The sequence below is a fragment of the Pseudonaja textilis genome, chromosome 8 (assembly GCF_049901715.1).
Source record: "Pseudonaja textilis isolate UNSWEBS1 chromosome 8, rPseTex1.2, whole genome shotgun sequence".
In the NCBI taxonomy this organism is placed as follows: Eukaryota; Metazoa; Chordata; class Lepidosauria; order Squamata; family Elapidae; genus Pseudonaja; species Pseudonaja textilis.
The window spans coordinates 31,654,139-31,677,891 of record NC_141997.1 but is presented as its reverse complement, the minus strand read 5'-3'; the positions used below and the strand labels follow the sequence as shown (position 1 = coordinate 31,677,891).

At 38.5% G+C, this 23,753-nt stretch overlaps 1 protein-coding gene across 3 annotated transcripts in view; it reads right to left on the bottom strand.

Annotated features, from left to right (window-relative positions):
* The window catches only part of ABCC4 (ATP binding cassette subfamily C member 4 (PEL blood group)), a 203,934-nt gene that overhangs the window by 52,188 nt on the left and 127,993 nt on the right, over positions 1-23,753 (bottom strand). For 2 of the 3 annotated variants that reach the window (XM_026708386.2, XM_087937963.1), the window contains 6 exons: positions 19,088-19,238; positions 16,953-17,072; positions 11,404-11,514; positions 9,752-9,852; positions 7,412-7,603; positions 3,340-3,495 (listed from right to left, as the gene is read on the bottom strand). In XM_026708386.2, the coding sequence (XP_026564171.1) occupies positions 3,340-3,495; positions 7,412-7,603; positions 9,752-9,852; positions 11,404-11,514; positions 16,953-17,072; positions 19,088-19,238 (831 nt within the window). The remainder of the gene's footprint in view (positions 1-3,339; positions 3,496-7,411; positions 7,604-9,751; positions 9,853-11,403; positions 11,515-16,952; positions 17,073-19,087; positions 19,239-23,753) is intronic. The other variant, XM_087937964.1, reaches the window with a different exon arrangement.

Here is a 23,753-nt window from a genome sequence, read left to right as displayed (position 1 = left end):
GGGAAATCTTATCCCAAAACCTTAAGTCTCACTTGTCAATCAAATTTAACCTGTCAAACGAATCAAATATCTTCCAAGCAGTACATACACACATCAAAACCATGGTTAACATTGCAAAAATGGAGGCCGAATTTGTGCAAAACAGAATTAGAAAATATACTGCATATGGTCATATTATGTAGCTGTTTTCAACACAAACACAATAACCCAATGTAATTTGTCATTGGTATTATCAGCATCTTCCAAGCCCAAACTTACAACTCTGTGGACTTTTATGCTCCTCTGACAATATGAAAAAAGCCTCCTTTAATGTGAAAAATAAGACACATGAAACTCTCCCCCATGAATTTAATTAAATCTTGTTTATACTGACAAGATGATAGACAAGGCACTTTTTGTTTTATTTCGAAGTGCAATTCTTACGCAAGGAATTTAATATATCGATCGTGTATGTAACAATAAATAGGGTGGAAAATAAAATTAGGGTAGGAAAATATCCTACCTTCTGAAAATGTATGTATTCCCTCCCCCACGGGGAAAAAAAACCCCTCCAGTATTATACAATACGGTCTCCACCTGAAACAACTAGGAAAGCTTTCAAAACCTTGCAGCTATTGAATGAACAGTTCGTCATCTGTTTTCCAGAGAAAAGAATATTGTGCAAACACAAAGGCCGAAGAATTTAAGTCCATGTAAAGTTCTCCTAGGTACAAAAGGGTCATCAAACTTCACTCAGCAGCGCTACTGTGCATTAATGAAACCTTCCGCATCCAGAAACAAAGAGAGGGCTTGCATTAGGCCACAATCCAATTGTATTTATTTCCTAGTAATAGCATACCTACTTCTTTCTGTGTGCTTTCTATTCTCCGAGCAGAGGGGCAAAAGGAGGATAAGGCAACGAGGGCTTTTAGAGAACCGTGCTGCTTGACTAACTTTTTTTTAATCATGGTAGTTCGAAACAAAAAGCAAAAGAATTAAAGAGAAAAGGAGGGGGGGAGAAAAATCTCACAGAAAGCCCTCCAAACCTCACACGCACCATTCCAAGCATCATGTAATTTAATATGGGTTCCTCAGCCTCAGGTCCAGGTCAGGTGAAACAGTACACAACTCAACAAAGGGCAACTGGCCGAAGCTCCCTGTTCCAGTTTTTGAGGGAGAATGTGGCTGTTGCCACATGTTTTGCTTGCTGACTTATGTTTTGTGTTTTAGTAATGTTTAGCCTTGACACTCAAATCCTTTGGCCACCTCAAGAGAAGGAAGAACTCACTGGAGAAGAGCCTAATGCTGGGAAAGATTGAGGGCAATAGAAGAAGGGGGTGACAGAGAATGAGGTGGCCGGATGAGTCACTGAAGCATCAGGCGTGAGCTTAAATGGACTCCAGAATATGGTAGAGGACAGGAAGGCCTGGAGGATCTTTGTCCATAGGATCGTGATGGGTTGGACATGACTTCACAACTAACAACAACAATCTAAAGTGGGAAGAAAGAGAAAGCCTTGATAAGGAAGACATTACAGGGAGGAGGGATTAGAGACCCCGATCTCAAATATGTATTATGAGTTCATAGCAACAATCCTGCAGCAATTGTCCCATATTAAATTGATATACAGGTACGCCTCAACCTATGACCCTAATTGAGCCCAAAATGTATGTTGTTAAGTGAGAATTTGTGCAGTGAGTTTTGCCCCATTTTATGACTTTTCTCACCGCGTTTGTTAAGTGAGTTTGGTTTCCCCCTTGACTTTGCCTGTCAGAAGATTGCAAAAGGTCATCACGTGACTCTGAGACATTGCAACCGTCATAAATATGAGCCAGTTGACACCCCTGCCTTATGCCATTTCTGACAGATGGCAGTCCAGTCTCTTCTTGAAAGCTTCCAGCTCCCACAACTTCTGAAGGCAACTACTGTTCCACTGGTTGATTGCTCTGTCAGAAAATTTATCCTTATTTCCAGATTGAGTCGCTCCTTGTTCAGTTTCCATCCATTATTCCTTGTCTGGTCTACAGGCTCTTTAGAAAATAGCTTGACCCCTTCCTCTCTGTGGCAGCCCCTCAAATATTGGAAGACCTCTGGCATATCTCCCCTGGTCCTTCTCTTCACCAGACTAGCCAAGCCCTGTTTCTGTAACCATTCATTGTACGTTTTAGCCTCCAGTCCCCTAAGCATTTTGGTTGCTCCTCTACACTTTTTCTAGAGTCTTAACATCTTTTTTATTGTGTGGTGACCAAAACTGGATGCATTATTCTTATATAAGTGAGCATTTTGATGTCAAAGGAGCAAAGGTGATCAAGGCAGTCATGAGTCTAAAAGGCCCGATGGTTCCTTTGCATGTCATTACCGAAGTTAAATTGCACTGATCCCTCCACCCGCAACACCATTAAACAACCTGTTTCTTAATTTAAAAAGCAACCTGGATATAAAAATATATTTGCTCTGCTCCCATTCCAGGGACAGCAACAGCACCCTACCCTACCTCTGGGTCTTCATGGGGACTGATAGGATTGTTCTTCAGATTGACAGGAAAAATGGCCAGATACATTCCTTTAAAGAGATGCACTGCAGCTTCTTTGAGGCAATGGTACTGCTCAGTGTGTTTATATTGTGACATATTTAGAATGGCACAAATGAACCTGGGAGATTGGAGCTGATATCTGTCCAAAGCAACAACTGAGTTAATTTACCACATTTCAGAACATATGAGAAAAAATGTTTTAGCTCCAAATAGTCATTTTGAGTCTTCCAAGGCTGCTGAGAATAAAACATTCACATTCTGGAATATCTCAAAAGCCAAATAAAAATTATCAATTTTCTACTAGCTGAAATTATATTCTCAGTCTAAAATGCCAGGGACAGGCTCTGATTCACAACACCCCAGTCCAAAAAATCTTGTTTGTTTTATGGTGTATATTTGAGAGGACAAAGACATTGGGTGTGCGCACACGCCCACATATGCACGTGCACAAACATACTCTCTTCTATTTGTCAGAATAATTTCTGTTCTAAAATAATTTATGTCCACAATACAGAATGCATCATTCCAGTCTTTAAACTAAATTCAATCTGTAGTCATAACTAATGGCTGAAAGAAAGCTGTTTGGGCATGACAGAAACATAGATAATGAACCTCTTAAAATAGTCATAATAATTTCACTTCATTTTCAGTCATCATTCAAGAAGAGAGGATTAACATGCACAGAGACATCACGCTACTCTATAAGATTCCTGGCATATAACCAGCAGAGTGCAAAAGAAAGATAAAGAAAAATTTACAACCCTAAGGTTTCTGGAGAGCGCTGGATGGACTTCTAAAATAGGCTGATACTCAGAGCAGACCAATACCTGAGGTATGATTGAAATTTTCTTCCTCAAGTCATGAAGTCCTAGTTCTGATGTCAAATATTTATCAATCCAAATTCTTCCTTGGGGCTCGGCCAACCGGAAAAGAGCCGCTATTAGAGAGCTTTTGCCAGCTCCTGTTCTTCCCACAATTCCAACCTGAAAGACAAAAAATAGAAAAAAAACATATACTAGGGGAAGAATGCATTTATAAAGCACTACTTCTAATTATCTTATTTTGCTTCTTGTAAGGCAAGATGAACAAGGTAGACATTAGGCAACAAAAGATGCATAAATGTTGACTTTAAAAGGAAGATTTACACAGCATTTGAATGATCTAAACCTATTGTTTGATAATATAGTGATTTTAGTTCATTTTCCTTGTGTGAAGTAGGAATCAAACAAATATTTTCCCTTGGCACATGTGAAAGAGACAGCTTATTAGGATTTTTACTCTCACCCTTAAAGCACAACTGTCTGATTTTGGCTGTTTAAACTGCCTGGGTAGCTTATAAAACATTATTAACATTTGCTTTTAGATAGGAATAACAAGTGATTGATTGATTAATCAACTGATTAACTACCCTCAAGTTGGTGTCAACTTTTATTTGAGTGACAGACCAATTCTTTCCAAGATGATCTGTCTTCAAGTTGGCCTTTCAGTTCCATTCATTGCTGCTGAAAACTGAATCTATCCACCTTGCTGTCAAGTATCCACTTCTTTTCTTTCTTTCAACTTTTCCCAGAATTATGGGCTTCTCAAAGGAACTGCCAAAATATTACAGTTTGACTCCAGTCACTGATGTCTTGAGTGAAAATTCTGGATTGATTCGTGATTTTTTTTTTCTAGTTATCCATCATATTCTCAAAAGTCTTCTCCAACATCAAAATTTAAAAGCATCAGATGCTTTCTATCTTACTTTTTCACACTCCAGGTTTTGTAACCCTATGGGGTTATGATGAACAATCTAATCTTTGCAAATACAGTCAGGTCTGGACATCTAAACATTTTTTCTAATATTGTCCTCTTTAAATTCAAATAACTATACTGAAACTGAATTAGACTTTAACTTCATAATTAAAGTATCAAAATTGTGCTTCAAATTACTCTGATTTCCTAAAATACAGGAATGTTAAAATAGATATTACACTTTAGAATTTTTATTTTTTTAAAAAACCAATGTTATCCCTGACATTTGTGCCATATTAGAGGAAAAGGAAAAAGATCAAAAACAAGATGTGTAAACCTAATAATTTTTTTTTCAAGTGAGCTGAGAAGTCAACAAAGTTAATTCCACCCGATGGAAACCATTTAGTCTCATTTCTGTATTAACCCTCAATTTTTTTTAAAAAAAGAATTCTGAATGCATTTCTCATATTACTTGCATCTTTAACAGGGAAATGCTGCTTTTTAATCTTCATCAGTATTTTTTTTTAAAAAATCAAGAACTATACCGTGAAGTCAGGAGCAGTGACATTCTGAATTCACATTCAGTAGGAGGTGCTACCTAGCATAAGATCACAGCAACACTCTTCAAACTTCCCTCTCAGCCACCAAAGCCCACCAGCTGTTTTCTTCACTTGGGGCAATGTGATTTACCTTCCTCTTTGCATCGACAGAATAATTGGAGAATTAGTTGAGACAAACTCTCAGCAATCTCTCTTTCAGTTCTCTTAATCGCTGCAGATGGAAGCTCCTGAGGGAACCTTGGCTAAATCACAAAAACACTAAACAAAGTCAGATCTACCTTTTCTTAGAAGGGAAACCACAAGAAGATCTCAGAAGTGTAGCCCAGACTGTAAAGTCGCGGAATACATTCCAAAAGCAGCAGTGGCAAACCACTTCCTTATCCCTACTAAGAAAACAGCCCAGGTACAACAATTCAGCAACATATTCCCTCTCTTCCTAATCATGTTCATTTGGTTTGTTATTTTGCATGGCATCTGAATCCTTATCTGCTATTAGAAGAGCGTATGACTACTGCAAGAGTTGACCCAAAGGCAAATGAAAGTATGAAAGTGATAAAGAGATATCCTGCATAAATTATTAAAGGCTCCCGCTTCCCCATTAAGTCATCTCTGCAAAATAAAAGCCGCACTTTTATATAGTAGGTTTACATAAATACTAGTTTAATAGTGGAATTATTCTTTCTGAAATTAACCAGGAATTAGGGGGAATGAAGCAGCATTTTATAAAATGGTACATCTGAGAACTGAAGAGACTCATAACCTAACCGGAAATCTAACCTCCCTCTCTAATTGCTCATTCAAGTTGTTTTATAGTATTTTTAAAACCATCCTTGCAAATCCTCCAGTGCTTCAGGTAGGGCAAACAATCCTGGGCTGAATTAATCCAAGGTTTCAGATTTATTATATTTCTGTACAGGACCAGCCTAGGATAATATTTAAAACTAGATAATCATGAATCTTTCCAAACCTAATAATACAAACTATAAAAAGGTAATTAAAAATTAAATTTATAGCCTAGACCTAGAAAATCCATTTTATAAGGCTTAAATCTACAAAGTACAACTAAGTAACATGATTCTTATTAAGCATACATACAGTAACCTATCAAAATTAATGTATAAGCTAATCATTGCAAACTATTATAGAATTAATAAAGTGTGATACAATATTATTCTACACGATCTATAAAAAAATAAAAATATGAAAGTAGTAAAATATTCATGCTAATAGGCAATAACACTGTTTAATACTGTTAACCAAAATGACTAGAAAATAGAAGACAGAAATAGCTAATACAATTACACAAGAATTTTATAGACTCTATTAATAGTCCGTTCCTAGAAGATTTCACAAGCTGCTGCAGAAAGCATAGCAATGCAGTATGTTGGAATTATAAGCAAAAAGAAGTGAAAAGACCTAAATTGTATCATTATGAACAGCTTGTAAATACTGAGGAAATGAGAGATTGTCAAAAGTCTCTATAAAGTGGGTGCTAAAGAAAGCCAATTCTTGCAGTATTTTAAGATTCAAAGGAACAGAGGTGGTTCGCTCTTAGCTTTTAAAATCTCTCACAGTCTAAGTTTCCTGAGAAACTGGCCCCAATTCACCCAATGAGGATAAATTTGCATGTAGGTATTCCCAATCCTAGTCTAACATCCTAAGTATTACATCAGACTATCATATTAATATATTATTAATATAATAATAGAAATCATTTAACAGTATTATTATTCCAAAATCTACTTAATTATTATTCAATGAAAAATCAGATTATGGATAAAACAAAGACAGATGTTTTCCAATTTCTCAAGTCAACCAAAGCTGTTTTGAGTAGTAATTGCAGGACAAATAAACATTATACTTCATCTCCTCTTTAGACTCTAAAACAGCTAAAATGAGAGACCAGAATGAGAAATTTGATCTTTGCCTAAATGACAAAGAATTGTGAATGTAGAGAAGAGATGGGGAAGGGCAGAAAAGAAGTTCCCTGAGACTAACATTACCGATCCTTCTAACAACAAAACAGAGGTAGTCCTTGACTTACAACTTCGTTTAGCGACCATTCAAAGTTACAACAATGCTGAAAAATGTGACTTATGATTGAAAGTTGTAAACCATGATCATGTGATCAAAATTCAGATGCTTGGCAACGGGTTCATACTTATGACCGTTGTCCCAAGGTCACCTCTTTTGCAACCTTCTGACAAGCCAAGTCAATGGGGGAGCCAGATTCACTTACCAACCGGGTTACCAACTTGGTAGGTCAGCAGGTTCTGACCAGTTCTGGAGAACCAGTAGCAGAAATTTTGAGTAGTTTGGAGAACCGGCAAATACCACCTCTGACTGGAGATTTTACAGTATCCTTCCCCTGCCACGCCCACCAAGCCACGCCCACAGAACCGATAGTAAAAAAAATTGAATCCCATCACTGGGCAAAGCTCACTTAATTTAGTGTCCCACTTAACAATGGAAACTTTGGGCTCAATTGTGGTCATAAGTTGAGAACTACCTGTATGCCATGTGTGAAATCAAGAACATGGAACCCAACCATGATTAAGGCTCATTTTACCATTCTGACTCAAAAGTAAAATTAACACATACATACTTTTTCTCTAGATTTAATTAAAGCAGACAAATGTTTCAACACGAAAGGACCATCTGCACTGTAAGCAAAGTTCACGTCATCAAATACGATCACTCCTTCAGCTGGCCACTCCACTGGTGGACGTTTGTTTGTATGCCATGGTGCTTCCTGTTCCAGCTCGGTGTATTCCATTACTCGTTCCACTGATATCATCTGAAAAAGAGAAAGAAATGTTGATTCCTAGGTATATATCAGGGGTCCCCAAACTTGGCAACTTTAAGACTTGTGGACTTCAACTCTCAGAATTCCTCAGCCAGCTATGCTATGAGGAATTCTGAGAATTGAAGTCCACAAGTCTTAAAGTTGCCAAGTTTGGGGACCTCTGAATATATTGCTTTACAATACAATAATCATTTGAGGGTTAACTTTCAGGCTTTAAGTAGAATCAGATTCAATACTTGCCACAGCTATTTCTACCTGAATAGATAAGGCTTCCGGGAAAAAGGGGAGGAGCATAAATCAAATCAATAGGTGAAAAATATTTTGAAAAAAATCTTATTTTTATATATCTGTAACAAACCTTCAATATATCTTGGTGGTAATCTGTGTCTTCTACATCTGAAAACAGCACTCCACAGCTGCAGGACTTATAAACCTTAATTATATCCCTTAAACGACAGCAGCAAAATATATAGTGCACCTTTTCCTTTACCGGTGTGCTACACTGCATATCTTAAATATCCTTGTGTTAGTAGTGGACAGCTGGAAGCTTGCTTTGTGAAGCTGTTCACAGTGTATTAGTTGACAAACATGAAATAGAACATAGAACATATAATAACAGTGTTAGAAGGTACATCGGGGACCCTCTCATCCAGTTCCCCGCTCAAGTGCGAAACCTTATATCACAGATCTCCAGTCTCTTCTTGAAAACATTCAGTGATGGAGCTCCCACAACTTCCAACAATAAGCCATTCCACTAATGAATCATTCTCACTGTCAGGAAAGTTCTCCCTGGTTCTAGGTTGAAAATCTCTTTAATGATCTTGCACCCATTACTTCTCGTCCTGCCTTCATAGCAGATATTTTATCTTTGTGACCCTGGAGAGAAACATCTGCTGCTACCTAGGATTGAAATTTCAATCTTCCAACTGGGAAGTGTCTTCACCACTAGGCCACCATGCAGCTTTGAATAATTATATAATAACATATATATGTATTATTTATATATTAATTATATAATATTGTATAATAAAATTAAAATTAATTATATAATGGTAATAACATTATAGATAATAATACTAATTTAATATATACTGTAATAATAACAGTAATTTAATCAGGGGTGGGATTCTACCAGTTCGCATCTATTTGCTAGAACCGGTTGTTAACATTCTACGCAGTCTGAGAACCGGTTGTTAGAAGAAATTACTGGCCTAATCCTGTAAGGAAGGCAGGAAGGAAACATTCTGGTGTTGCTTACAGAAACTGCCTCTCCGTTAACCCCTATTACATTCTTGGCAGGACTAGACTTCCTAACTCAGGAACTTCTCTGGAGTTTTTTTCCCCTCCTTTGCTGGTACTTTGCTTGTGTGTAGTGACCATTCAAAGTTACAATGACACTGAAAAAAGTGACTTATGACCATTTTTCACACTTACGACTGTTGCAACATCCCCAAAGTCATGAGAGCCAGGTGAGGAGATGCATGCCTCGATGTGAGTGATGTTGAGTTGGCCATGCCCAGCCAGTCACATGACCACCAAGCCATGCCTACCAACTAAGCCACTCCCACAGAACTGGTTGTTAAAAAATTTGAATCCCACCCCTGAATTTAATGTATGTACACGTTCATCTTTCTTTTCTCATCTTACCATGCTGCGTTTACATTACATTCTCTGTATAAAAGACTAACATGACCTCTAAGAAGGGGTTGTTATCTTTCTTTTCCTTCATGGAAAGTTCTTTCATAATTCTCAACTGACTTTTTTGTCATAAATGAAACAAATATATGTGTCCCAGGATAATGTTGCAAGATCCAATCTGTGTCGGTCACTAGGATTGACCCAGATTGGACCTTGACTTTTTGTATTCAGAGTAACTCACCTCCTCACAACACAAAAGGAAGGAGGCAACATCAGATGTATTAGAGAAGGGGGGCAAACCTTGCGGTCCACAGGCTGGATGCGTCATGTGCAGGCCACATTCCATCCCAGCGCCGCGAAGGGGGAAAATATTGTGATACCTCACGTGACTGCAACATGATGCCACGAGTTTGAGAGCAAGGGAACCAACAGGGCAAAATGTCTTTGGGCTTCCAATGTAACAGGGTTTTTGCATACTTTAAAGAAACAACTGTTTATTACCAGATTTTCAACTTCTGCACTTTGGCGAACTCCCCACTGGAACATTCCTGTGAGAGTGATTGCGTAGGATAAAGCAAGGCCCACCTTTCCAGCATCAAGAGCTGCGAGACAAGAAAGAAGGCAAGTGTAAATAATTTTGAATGAACAATTTTAATATATAAAGAGCATATAAAGAGAATCTGTGTAAGATGTTTTACAGGTGGCATTTATAATAGAATAGCAAGAATATTTAAGAACAAATCGGAGAAATGTTGGAAGTGTCATCAGATACCTGGATCATACTATCATATATGGTGGACACGTGTTGGGGCTAAAAGATATTAGACTAAAATCCACACGTGGTTAGAAAAAAATGACAAAAAACACATAGATTTAAAACCAAAAATATTTTTATTGGGCATTATCCCTGAAATATACAGTAGAGAATTGATATTTTTGATTGTAAATGTATTAACAGCGGCTAGAATTGTATTTGCTAAAAACTGGAAAAATGAGAAAATTCCAATAGAAGATGAAGTTATTAAGAAAATAATGGAGTGCGCAGAAATGAGTAAATTGTCATTTGAAATTAGAGAGCAAGAAGATAAACAATTGTATAAGATATGGGATCCATTTTATCAATGGTTAGATAAAAAAAACAGGGAAATGAAATATTTTATAATACTCTATAACATAAGTGTAGTAGAATTGTAGAGATAAAACAGTGCAAGGGTATATTACTATTGAATTGATTAGTGAGATGAAATGAATGTTACAATGTAAGTTAAATTAAAATGGTGATTAGCTCGCATAAAATGATGGAATGTCTAGTAAGTGATTAACAATGATAATAATATAAATATAGAAAGTTGACTGATAATATGAGGATTAATTCAAATCAGAAGGGAAAGACTATAGAGATCATGCACAAGAGATTTGTACCAATCGACACGCTGTATGTAACTGAAAGATGGTTTTATGTTTATGTTATGTTTAAGTCTATGTAAAAAATAAAAATATATATTATTTTTTCTTTAAGATGGATGAATGAATGAATGAATGAATGAATGAATGAATTCTTTATTGGCCAAGTATGATTAGACACACAAGGAATTTGTCTTGCTGCATATGCTCTTGGTGTACATAAAAAGAAAAGATAATCATCTGGTTTATGAAAATTGAAAATATAAAACATGTTAAATTACGCAAATTAAATACATATGCACAAGGGCTGTGTATGTGCATGGGGAATATGTTCTCGGGGGAGAGGGATATTCTTAAATAAAGAATTGTAACAAAGAGGAATCTATTGTTTATAAAAAATAAAGAACATTAAGAGGAATTATCTCTATTCATTTGTAGCAGCACAATATTTACAGAAATTAAACTTACTGGTTGATTTAATTTATTAAAATTTTATATTGCCTGATTTCCAACAATTGGGCGGTTCACCAGTAAAAACAAAGAAGAAAAGATGGCACAGTTGGAGAACAATCCAAACAAACCACATTACCCAGGAATTATCTGGAGGAAGTCTTGTCTCATTACCAGTAACTGGCTTGTGAAAAGAATGTATTCACTTGCTCTCAATAGCATAGCTAGAAAAATACGAGAAGGCGAACGGGAGTAGATAATAGGATAATAGTATGATGTTTTCCAACAAGTAAACTTACTCTGTGCAAGCAGCAAAGAGCCAAAAGCCATCACTATCACAAAGATGGCACAGATGGCATCCAAGCGTACAGCAAACCAGCGAGACGTGGTCAGAAATAGGAACCAAGCTTCTGAAAGCAAAAAGAAGAAAGGGAAATTGTTGCCACAAATACAACATTAGCAGGGCTGAAACAATTGGGTTATATAAATTCAGGCTAATCTTTGAAACTGATTTTGGAAATTCAGGAAGGAAACATATTTTTCAGAGGCAGTTCCATCTTACTTCTAAAGACAGAATATTTCCCCTAAAAGGGAAGTAGAAACTCAAAGGAGGCAGAAGTTCACCCTCCCACACACCTTTGTTAATGGGTGGGCCATTAAGGCCTGGGCCAGAGTATTCTACATAACAAAGGCCTCTGCCCACCTCACCACTTGGCCTGAGAAGATTGCATCAGCCAGCACTCAGGTGAAGCCATGTGGGAGTCTGACAGCCAATGGGATACATTTCTTACACAGGAACAGGAAACACTAAGGTGGAGCCCAACAGAGGGTATATAACTAAGGGTTTCTCAGCATCTTGGCCCTTTCCTTCTTTTTCTTCACCCAACATCTTGAAGCACGTGACTGTCCTTTTCACTTTAGAGCTCCAAACCATGTGGTCCTGTCCACAATTAAACCATCTTTCCAAACAGCCTCCATGTTTCCAGTGTCTTTTTCCCCACTTGGAACTGAACCCAGAAGGATATTTCTTCCAACAATTTCCCACTCCTTTAACCTCAAACTATCCACTATTGACCTCACCCCATTCCTAAGAGATCCGTAAGGGGTGTGCATAAGTGCACCATTGTGCCTACCGTCCCTGTCCTATTGTCTGCATTTATTCGTACCTATTTCCTTTATTCTTACTCATGTTTATATCTATACCTATTATCTTGTAAGTGATTGACAAATCAAATAAACAAATAAATAAACATACGGTGATACAGGACTCCTCAACTTATGACTGCAATTGGGACCAGTATTTATGCAAGGCAGTATTAAGCAAATTGCGCCCAATTTTATGATCTCTTTTGCCACAGCTGTTAAGCAAACCATTGCAGATGTTAAGTGAATCAGGCAGCCCTTAAGTGAATCAGGTTTCCTTCACTGACGTTCCTTGTTGGAAGTCAACTGGGAAAGTCTTAAATGGTGATCCCGGGATGCTACAACTCTCATACAGGTGAAACTCAAAAAATTAGAATATCATACAAAAGTTCATTTATTTCAGTAATGCAACTTAAAAGGTGAAACTAATATATGAGATAGACTCATTACATGCAAAGCAAGATAGTTCAAGCTGTGATTTGTCATAATTGTGATGATGATGGCTTACAGCTCATGAAAACCCCAAATCCACAATCTCAGAAAATTAGAATATTGCATGCAATCAATAAAAAAAGGATTGTACGTAGAACAATATCGGGCCTCTGAAAAGTATAAGCATGCATATGTACTCAGTACTTGGTTTGGGCCCCTTTTGCAGCAATTGGTGCCTCAATGAGGCGTGGCATGGAAGCTAGCAGCCTATGGCACTGCTGAGGTGTTATGGAAGACCAGGATGCTTCAATAGCGGCCTTCAGCTCTTTTGCATTGTTCAGTCTCATGTCTCTCATCTTTCTCTTGGCAATGCCCCATAGATTCTCTATGGGGTTCAGGTCAGGCGAGTTTGCTGGCCAATCAAGCACAGTAATCCCACAGTCATTGAACCAGGTTTTGGTGCTTTTGGCAGTGTGGGCAGGTGTCAAGTCCTGCTGGAAAATGAAGTCAGCATCCCCCTAAAGCTCGTCTGCGAAAGGAAGCATGAAGTGCTCCAAAATCTCCTGGTAGATGGCTGCGTTGACCCTGGACTTAATGAAGCACAGTGGACCAACACCAGCAGATGACATGGCTCCCCAAATCAACACAGACTGTGGAAACTTCACACTGGACCAAGCATCTTGCAGTATGTGCCTCTCCATTCTTCCTCCAGTCTCTGGGTCCTTGGTTTCCAAATGAGATGAAAAAGTTGCTCTCATCAGAAAAGAGGACTTTGGACCACTGAGCAACAGACCAGTTCTGTTTTTCTTTAGCCCAGGTAAGAAGCTTCTAAGGTTGTTTCTATTCAGGAGCGGCTTGACAAGAGGAATACGACATTTGAAGCCCATGTCCAGGATCCGTCTATGTGTGGGTGGCTCTTGATGCACTGACTCCAGCCTCAGTCCACTCCTTGTGAAAGTCCCCAACACTTTTGAATGGCCTTTTCCTGACAATCCTCTCCAGGCTGTGGTCACCCTGCTGCTTGTGCACCTTTTTCTTCCACACTTTTCCCTTCCACATAACTTTCTATTAATATGCTTTGATACAGCACTTTGGGAACATCCAACTTATTTTCCGATTACCTTTTGAGGCTTTCCCTCCTTATGCAGGGTGTCAATGATGGTTTTCTGCACAACTGTCAGGTCAGTAGTCTTTCCCATGATTGTGATTCCTACTGAACCAGACAGAGAGACCATTTAAAGGCTCATGAACCCTTTGCAGGTGTTATGGCTTAATTAGCTGATTAGAGTGGGACACTTTGAGCCTAGAATACTGAATCTTTTCACAATATTCTAATTTTCTGAGATTGTGGATTTGGGGTGTTCATGAGCTATAAGCCATAATTATCTCAATTATGACATATCACTGCTTGATTTTTTTTGCTTTGCATGTAATGAGTCTATCTCATATATTAGTTTCACCCTTTAAGTTGTATTACTGAAATAAATGAACTTTTGCACGATATTCTAATATTTTTGAGTTTCACCTGTAAATACAACTGCTCAAAAAAATAAAGGGAACACTTAAACAACACAATGTAATTCCAAGTCAATCACACTTCTGTGAAATCAAACTGTCCACTTAGGTAGCCACACTGATTGACAATCAATTTCACATGCTGTTGTGCAAATGGAATAGACAACAGGTGGAAAGCATAGGCAGTTAGCAAGACATCCCCAATAAAGGAGTGGTTCTGCAGGTGGTGACCACAGACCACTTCTCAGTTCCTATGCTCTCTGGCTGATGGTTTGGTCACTTCTGAATGCTGGTGGTGCTTTCACTCTAGTGGTAGCATGAGATGGAATCTACAACCCACACAAGTGGCTCAGGTAGTAGTGCAGCTCATCCAGGATGGCACATCAATGCGAGCTGTGGCAAGGTTTGCTGTGTCTGTCAGCATAGTGTCCAGAGCATGGAGGTGCTACCAGGAGACAGGCCAGTACATCAGGAGACGTGGAGGAGGCCGTAGGAGGGCAACAACCCAGCATCAGGACCGCTACCTCCGCCTTTGTGCAAGGAGGGACAGGAGGAGCACTGCCAGAGCCCTGCAAAATGACCTCCAGCGGGCCACAAATGCGCATGTGGCTGCTCAAATGGTCAGAAACAGACTCCATGAGGGGGGTATGAGGGCCCGATGTCCACAGGTGGGGGTTGTGCTTACAGCCCAACACCATGCAGGACGTTTGGCATTTGCCAGAGAACACCAAGATTGGCAAATTCGCCAATGGCGCCCTGTGCTCTTCACAGATGAAAGCAGGTTCACACTGAGCACATGTGACAGACATGACAGGGTCTGGAGACGCCATGAAGAACGTTCTGCTGCCTGCAACATCCTCCAGCATGACCGGTTTGGCAGTGGGTCAGTAATGGTGTGGGGTGGCATTTCTTTAAGGGGCCGCACAGCCCTCCATGTGCTCGCCAGAGGTAGCCTGACTGCCATTAGGTACCGAGATGAGATCCTCAGACCCCTTGTGAGACCATATGCTGGTGCGGTTGGCTCTGGGTTCCTCCTAATGCACAACAATGCTAGACCTCATGTGGCTGGAGTGTGTCAGCAGTTCCTGCAAGACGAAGGCACTGATGCTATGGACTGGCCCGCCTGTTCCCCAGACCTGAATCCAATTGAGCACATCTGGAACATCATGTCTCGCTCCATCCAGCAATGCCACATTGTACCACAGGCTGTCCAGGAGTTGGGGGATGCTTTAGTCTAGGTGTGGGAGGAGATCCCTCAGGAGACCATCCGCCACCTCATCAGGAGCATGACCAGGCATTGTAGGGAGGTCATACAGGCACGTGGAGGCCACACACACTACTGAGCCTCATTTTGACTTGTTTTAGGGACATTACATCAAAGTTGGATCAGCCTGTAGTGTTTTTTGTCACTTTAATTTTGAGTGTAACTCCAAATCCAGACCTCCATGGGTTGCTAAATTTGATTTCCATTGATAATTTTTGTGTGATTTTGTTGTCAGCACATTAAACTATGCAATGAAAAAGGATTTAATAAGAATATTTCATTCATTCAGATCTAGGATGACTTATTTTTGTGTTCCCTTTATTTTTTTGAGCAGTGTACATGCCGGTTGCCAAATGCTTAATTTTTGGTCATTTGACATGAGGATGCTAGTCATAAGTACAAGGACGGGTCACTTTTTCCAGTGGCGTTGTAACTTCAGTCATCAAACAAATGCTTGTAAGTTGAGGACTGCCTGTACAGGTAGCCCTGGACTTACAACAGTTCATTTAGTGACCGTTCAAAGTTACAATAGAGCTGAAAAAAACAACTTAGGGCCATTTTTCAGAGTTACATTCCCACAATCATGTGATCCAAATTCAGATGCTGGGCCACTGGGTCATACTTATGACCATCCGGGGTCATGTGATCACTTGTTGACAAACAAAGTCACTGGGGAAGCCAGAGTCACTTAACAACCAGCTTACTAGCTTATCAACTGCAGTGATTCACTTAACAACTGTGGCAAGAAAGGTCGTAAAATGGGGCAAAACTCGCTTAACTTCTCACTTCGCAACATGAATTTGGGGCTCAATTGTGGTCGTATGTTCACCACATTATAAAAAAGATGTTGAGACTCTAGAATGAGTGCAGAGAAGAACAATCAGGATGATTAGGGGACTGGAGACTAAAACGTATGAAGAACGGTTACAGGAACTGGGCCTGGCTAGTCTAGTGAAGAGAAGGACCAGGGGAGACATGATAGCAGTCTTCCAATATTTGAGGGGCAGAGAGGAAGGGGTCAAGCTATTTATTGAAGCGCCTGTAGGCCAGACAAGGAACAATGGATGGAAACTGAACAAGGAGAGATTTGACCTGGAAATAAGGAGACATTGACAGTGAGAATAATCAACCAATGGAACAGCTTGCCCTCAGAAGTTGTGAGAGCATCTTCACTTGAGACGAGACTTTCAAGAAGACATTGGACTCCCATCTCTCAGAAATGGTGTAGGGTCTCCCACTTGGGCAGGGGAGTTGGACTAGATGACCTATAAGGTCCCTTCCAACTCTGATCATCTATTATCTGTTATATCTCAATGAGATTTTTGAGAAGACACCCAACACATGCCTCAGATTAAATATTGCTTCATTCTCCTGCCTCATTCCATTACTCAATTAGTGAATTCAGTAGTTGAGGAAATAGTATACTGCAGGAAGAATCTTTCTTCTTGGTTCTGCTGAACTGGAAATTAATTACCTTGATCTTTTTTTACAAACCTGAGTGTAGATCTTGGTGTGCATCAAATAATTCTTGGAATCTTTGCTGTGCTTGAAAAGCACGAATAGTCCAAAGTCCCTGAAGAGACGATGATAAATGAGAAAAAACTGGGCTTCGAGCTGCAACAAGAAGATTAAAAGATGTCATATTTCAAGAAAACTCTTTCATTATGCTGACCTTTAGAAGTACTATGAGATATTATCTGAATCAATGTATAATATTTATTACTGATACAACAAAAACAGTGTTCGTCTAAAATTATTTTAATGCTCATTTAAAAATTATTATAAAATTACTGCCACCCAGAGTCATTTGAACTGCAAGATGGGCAACAAATAAATTTGATAAATAAATAAACCAAAAAATAAATAATGCAGAAGTTGCAGGGGGTGATGTTCAACTGATGTACATACATCCATGGTTAGGTTATCTTGCTCTTGAATTGTTATAGTCAGTAACAAAATTCAATCAGAAATATCTATGTGATTTAGAATGTATTCCAGTGACATCTTTCACAGTGAAGCACACAAAGCAGAGGTTAGAATAAAGTAGAATAATGTTTTTATTTAACCTAACGATTTTTATTGACTGTTTCCTTGTATGACTTTTTATAAATATGATTTTATTTTATGCATTACTATTACTATTAATCCTCCCTTCCTTTCACCCATCTCCTCTCACTTATGACTGTATGACCATAACTTTGTTGCTTGTATCGTAATGATTTTTTGACTGTTTCCTAGTATGATTTGATTGTTTATTGTACCCTATGATTATTATTAAGCGTCGTACTTGATGATTCTTGATTCTTGATGAATGTATCTTTTCTTCTATGTATACTGAGAGCACATGCACCAAGACAAATTTCTTGTGTGTCCAATCACACTTGGCCAATAAAGAATTCTATCTATCTGTGCTATCTATCTATCTATCTATCTATCTATCTATCTATCTATCTATCTATCTATCTATCTATCTATTTATTCATACCTATTCAGCACCAGGTCTGGCACAAAGGCTGATCAGGCAATATTCTGAGACAGATAGATAGAAATGCTGACTAGTGATAGAAAGGCAGAGTTGTGGTAGTGGGTGAATGAATAATGAAGAAAATGTAGTCTTTATGCTACAGTTATTCTGTACAATTGAAATCATTTAGCAATCTATAATATACAGTATTTAAGTAGGTTGCAACTTCCTAGCATGTCCTCTGCTTCTTTTGCAACAAGAGCTGCACAGTGGTTAGAATGCAGTATTGCAGGCTAAATCATTGTTTACTGTCAGGAGTTGGATTCTGACCAGCTCAAGGTTGACTCAGCCTTCCATCCTTCCAAGGTTGGTAAAAAGAGAACCCAGATTGTAGGGAGCAATATGCTGACTCTGTAAAACTGCTTAGAGAGGGCTGTAAAGCACTATGAAGAGGTATATAAGTCTAAGTGCTAGCGCTAACTCCAAACTTTCATATATTTTCATTATTAGGAATAAGGGATGTGTCAATTATAATTCATAGCAGAATTGTTGAAATAGAAATAAAGAGAAAAGAGAAAGCAGGACAATTTTTTTTTAAAAAAAATCAGAGACAGGCAGCCTTTTGATGTCCAAGAGTCACATTCCTTTTTTTTTCAGTCTCCAATGGTCACAGGGCTCATCCACCTCTTTTTGAAGTTGTTCGTTTAAAACAAAATTGGTGCATTAAGTACTGTGAGAGCTGAAAACATTTCCTTCACTTTTTATTTCAGCAAATTTCTCAAGCATTCCTAATGTCAAATATAGGCAAAGCACTTGGGAGGGTGTGCTCAGCGGGTGAGACAAAAAGGGACATATATTGTGTCTATTACTGAGAGCAAGAAATTAAGAGGTTTTGGGGTCCTGGAAATGGAACATTTTATATGTGCTGGAAATGGATTTTTATGTGTGCCATTAAGGGCTACAAGAAGGAATAAGCCAAAAGAGTGTTCAAAATCACTACCAAAATACACATATACCAGTGTAAAAACATGCTAGGGCTTATTTTCAGGACAAGTCTTATTTTGGGGAAATAGTGTATGTACAGGAGGAAAACCAAACCTGCATGTGAGCAATTTGCAGCAAGGAACGCAACCATCCCCAAATTGTTAAAATTAAAAACACATACTGGTAGATTCCAAACGTTTGATATCTCTTGATGTATCCAAAAAGTAGCGTCGAAGAAATATGAAAACAATAAGAAGAGGAACCAATGGGATGAGAATCCAGGGTATCACTGCAATCGCCACGCCAACCACCCCACACACCTGAAGAAAGGTCTGCCAGGAAAAAAAAGTAAACAGGAATCATCATCAAACATCTTAGTTTTCAAAAGTTCTTCTGAGAGCCCTACACACAATACCATACCAAGAGATAGTGATGTCCAGAATAGACCATCCCAAAGTCCATACAGTCATATAAATGAACATAGTATTTGGGGAACATTTTCTAATTATTTCTACTAACACCCCTAAACTCATTTATGGTCCTTTCACAACATGCCCATTGTTCTAGTTTTACAACAAAATCAAAGGGACAAAAAGTTTGGCAAATCACCAAGTCCTACTTGCTGTATCATTTCTGCTCACCCCAATCTGCAGGGTACTGATGTTAATGAACTAAAGGGCAACAGTAAAGATGGCTGAAAGATACTTCAGGGGCTTAAAAAAAAAACAGTAACTAAATTCCAGAAGCCCACAGCTGAATGCAATATATGAAATTGCCACCACTTTTTATCGATCTTGCTTGTCTCCAAATAAGATCATAGAAATCAAGCAGAGTCAGAAACACCAAAATTCTTTTCTCCTAAACTTGGTTCCAAAATTTCCAAGCCTCTGTCTTCTGGTCTTAGCTCCATAAAGCTCCCTAGCCTTTTGGTTTCCTTTCAGCAAAGCTTTTTGTGATTCTGGGACTTACCTCAACTTTCACGAACTGGGCTATTTTCTCCCAGTGCTTTAACATTATCTCTACCACCATTGCCTATTTTTTGGAAGGGAGGGTGTTCTACTTTTTTAGTGTACTGCTTAATTAATCTCTTCTTACCTTGTTTTTTATTTGTCCCCAGAACTATAAAATGGCCTCATCAAAGCTTTATTTATACACAGGCCAAATTAACCATTATGCACCTGTTTGATGTATGCTTGAAGTGAATGAATTAGAGAACAAATTTTCCCTTTAGTTTCAGGATCATGTTTAGCTACAACCTTAAGAAACAAAATCTCTCAGATGGGAATATGCCTGCCAAAGTGCAGAGAACAAAACCTCCTCGTGGAAGGAAAGTAAAAGAGGGGGGATATTGTTAGGATGATGAAGTTCTGACACACCATTGTCTGACACGCATCCTATCTTTGGAAGGAATTTTACAGAAGCCTCATTAACATTAAACTTATGAAAGGGTGGGTCAATCTAATATCATGCATATGAAAAACTCAACTTGCATGCAAATAAACTGTTAATGAAATAGTCTCAAAAAGCAGACACCTTATTGCACAGGTAACAACCAAGCCCTGTACAAAGAGAGAAGGCATCTGATTTCTCAACTTATGTAAATTGAACAATATCCTTGGAAAACACATGGCCATTTCATAATGAATTAAACTTTACCTCTCCCTTTTCTTTTAGAGCCACCTTTCTTTAAACTGTCATTATGAAGACTGCAGTTTCTACACAGAGGGGGATGGAGGTGAATCAAGCTGATCTAAAGTATTTGGTTTGATGTTTAGGCAAGGTGGAAAGGAAGCTAAAAAGGGAGCAGGTAGAGGGTTTGGTGGACTGGTGGAATAAGAACAGCTTGGTTCTAAATGTAGAAAAAAAAACAAAAGAGATTGTTATCAATTTCAGGAAAGACATGCGCAGCCATACACCTCTGTGCATTAATGATTCAGCTGTGCAGATGGTGAGTAATATTGAGTTTCTGGGTTAGCTTGGCCACTCAACAGTGAGACCCTGGTGAAGCTTGCACAGCAGCACCTGAATTTTCTCTATCATATGAGAAGAGCCTATCTTCCTTCCCTTATCATTGCCACTTTTGTATTAATACAATTTTAATAAGTAATTAAGTAATACAATTTTCGTATTGTATTACAGTTTGGCTTGAAGGTATTACTACTTTGGACAGGAAGGTTGAACAAAGAGCGGTGAGGACGGCAGAAAAAAAAAAACAATTGGAAATTCACTTCCTTCTATCCGGGACCTGCCATATAAGCGCTGCTTGACCAGGGCCTGTGGTATTGTCTGGGATGCTAGACGTCCTCTCCATGACTGGTTTTCTTTGTTACCTTCTGGGAGGAGGCCTCGCAGTTTCCAAAGCGGAACAACTAGATTCCGTAATAGCTATGTACCATATAGTATCAACCTTGTTAACTCTTGACTTTTTTTTTTTTTTTGGCTATACTTCTTTTGAGAGAATGCATCAGAATTTCATTGTTAATGTGTGCCAGTGTTTATACAGAAAAAAGTGGTGATAAAAGGTTATCTTATCTGAAATACATTGCCCAGGTTTTAAAATAAACTCTCCTCCATTTGACAAAGACTGACCAGGTAAAAGAAAAGTTACTCTCTCAGCCCCGCTTGGCCCACCTCTCTCTATGCAGTTTCTCTTTTATCGAGAATCAGGGTGTGCTATCTTTGCGACCAGCAAGAAAAATACTTTCATATGTTCATTGGCTTGATTTACACATTGCCTTTCTACACTAGTAAATATTTAAGAGGACTAAGAACATGTAAGAAGTAAAAAAAAAAATAGTTTAAAATATTAAATATTAAAAGAACACCAAAACAGGTAACAAGGTGTTATCTCAAGATTTTTTCCTGCAGACCTTATCGGCTGAACAGGTTAGCACTGCAAAGGGAATCAGATTCCTTGGACAATCAGGTTCCAGAGTATTCAGGGCTTTAAAAGCTGGTATTTGGTGAATTATATAGACACATCCATGGGGGATTTGGGCACAATAAGGATTTACCTTGCTATTACAGCCGATTCCCAGAACTTTTATTAATGTTCCAGTTTAGCCTAAGGCTCTGGGCTTTGTGTAGCTTTCTAGATCCCATCAAGGTTGATTAGTGCTGCCACCTAGCTGAACCACACTGAAACTTTACATTGTGCTCAGTAAGATATAAATCTTTAAATCTCACAGAAAGCATGTGTTTAAAGCTATACAAATATTTTACAAGTCATACCCTCAGATTCATTTAGCTTACTTATATTTATCCCTTGAGAGCCAATATTGATAATGTACACTGGTAATTTTACTTCAAAAAAACCTCCCTTTGAATCAGAAAATAAAATCTGAGATCTGAGATTTATGCCAAACAGGGGGGAAAAAATCCCTATTTTGTTTATAAATACATCCATAGTATATCAGTAGTTTAAGGCAATGTAAAAGATTTGTACTTATCACCATTTAAAACAGGATTGTTACACTCTATGAGTGACAGGGGAATTAAAAGATTTGTAGTAGCTAAGAAGTTGTTAGAAATGTTAATGGAATCACTTGATCTTTTCTTCCTTCTGCCACAGAAACTTTTTCCTGCCAGAAAATTGTGTTACAGTGTTCATAGAAATGTTTTGAAGGGATAAAATCATAGTCTTTTATAAAAAGAAATAAGAAATGTAGAAAAAGAAAGATGGAGCAATTTAGAAAAACCGGAGAATGCTTGACTGGCCTATGGGAAACCTGGGTTTAAGGCAATTCCATATTCACTGTTGGCATGAGAAGATCAGGAGACCAACAAATGCTGAGGAGCAAAGGGCCCACAGGTTCTTAAACATTACTGATGCAAGCCACGTTCCAGGATATGGATATGAGACCCAAATCTCTATAATTAAAGGCTGCCTCACCAAGGTTTTATTTAAAGATTTTAAGAGAGCAAAAGTGGGAGAACAAGATTATTCCCCTGATGTGGAAAGACCATCATATCAAGAGAAAACAGGATCTGCTATTCCTTCTTGGCCAGTAGCAATGCTAGCCTCATCCTATGGCTGGTCTACGACGTCCTCTGAGGCAGTTCTCAGAGTTTTATTTTGGGAGGTGACTGTGATACCACCCAACTCCTAGCTTCAGGAATTGTTCTTTGATTGTAACCATCTAATTAATTAATGCCTGTGATGTGTGGCCATGGTGGACATAAAACAGCCTCTTCCAAGTCCGTAGAGGAGACCCAATTTGTTCCCTATCCTGGCTTCCCATTCATTTTATTTACTGACAGCTGCTCCTAAGCCTTGAGGTTGTCTATCAGTCATTAATATCATTCATTATGACAGCAGTGACAATAATGTACATTTTTGAAATGCAGGGGTGGTTATGTCAACCCACCCAAGTTACAATTAAAGGGAATAATCTAAATGTGATTGATATTCAAAGGTGTTCACCCCTCTAAAATGCAGACATGCAAGCATTTAATTTAGCACATAACCAAATCCCAATTATGGTATTATGTAAATCAATGTCTTTGTTTTAGTGTTGCATTACCTCAACTGTGGTAAATGCTACCAGGAAAGTAGTATCACACAGCTTTAAAATGCAGTGGTGCAATTTAAAGCAAAGAGAGAACTAAGAGGACATGAAATCTTTATCGAACTTCGTGTTTTGCCATCAACCAAAAAACCAGGGAAACAATGGCTGGTTGCCACTGCAAACAGTGCAAACAAGAATTGGAAAATGCAAAATGCAAGAGTGCAAGAATAATTGCCGATCTTTCTTTCAGATACAAATAGTTTATCTAAAAAAAAAACCTTTAGGAAACATCAACATTCACTACCTTCAGTGAACATCAAACCTGGGATAGAATTTTGA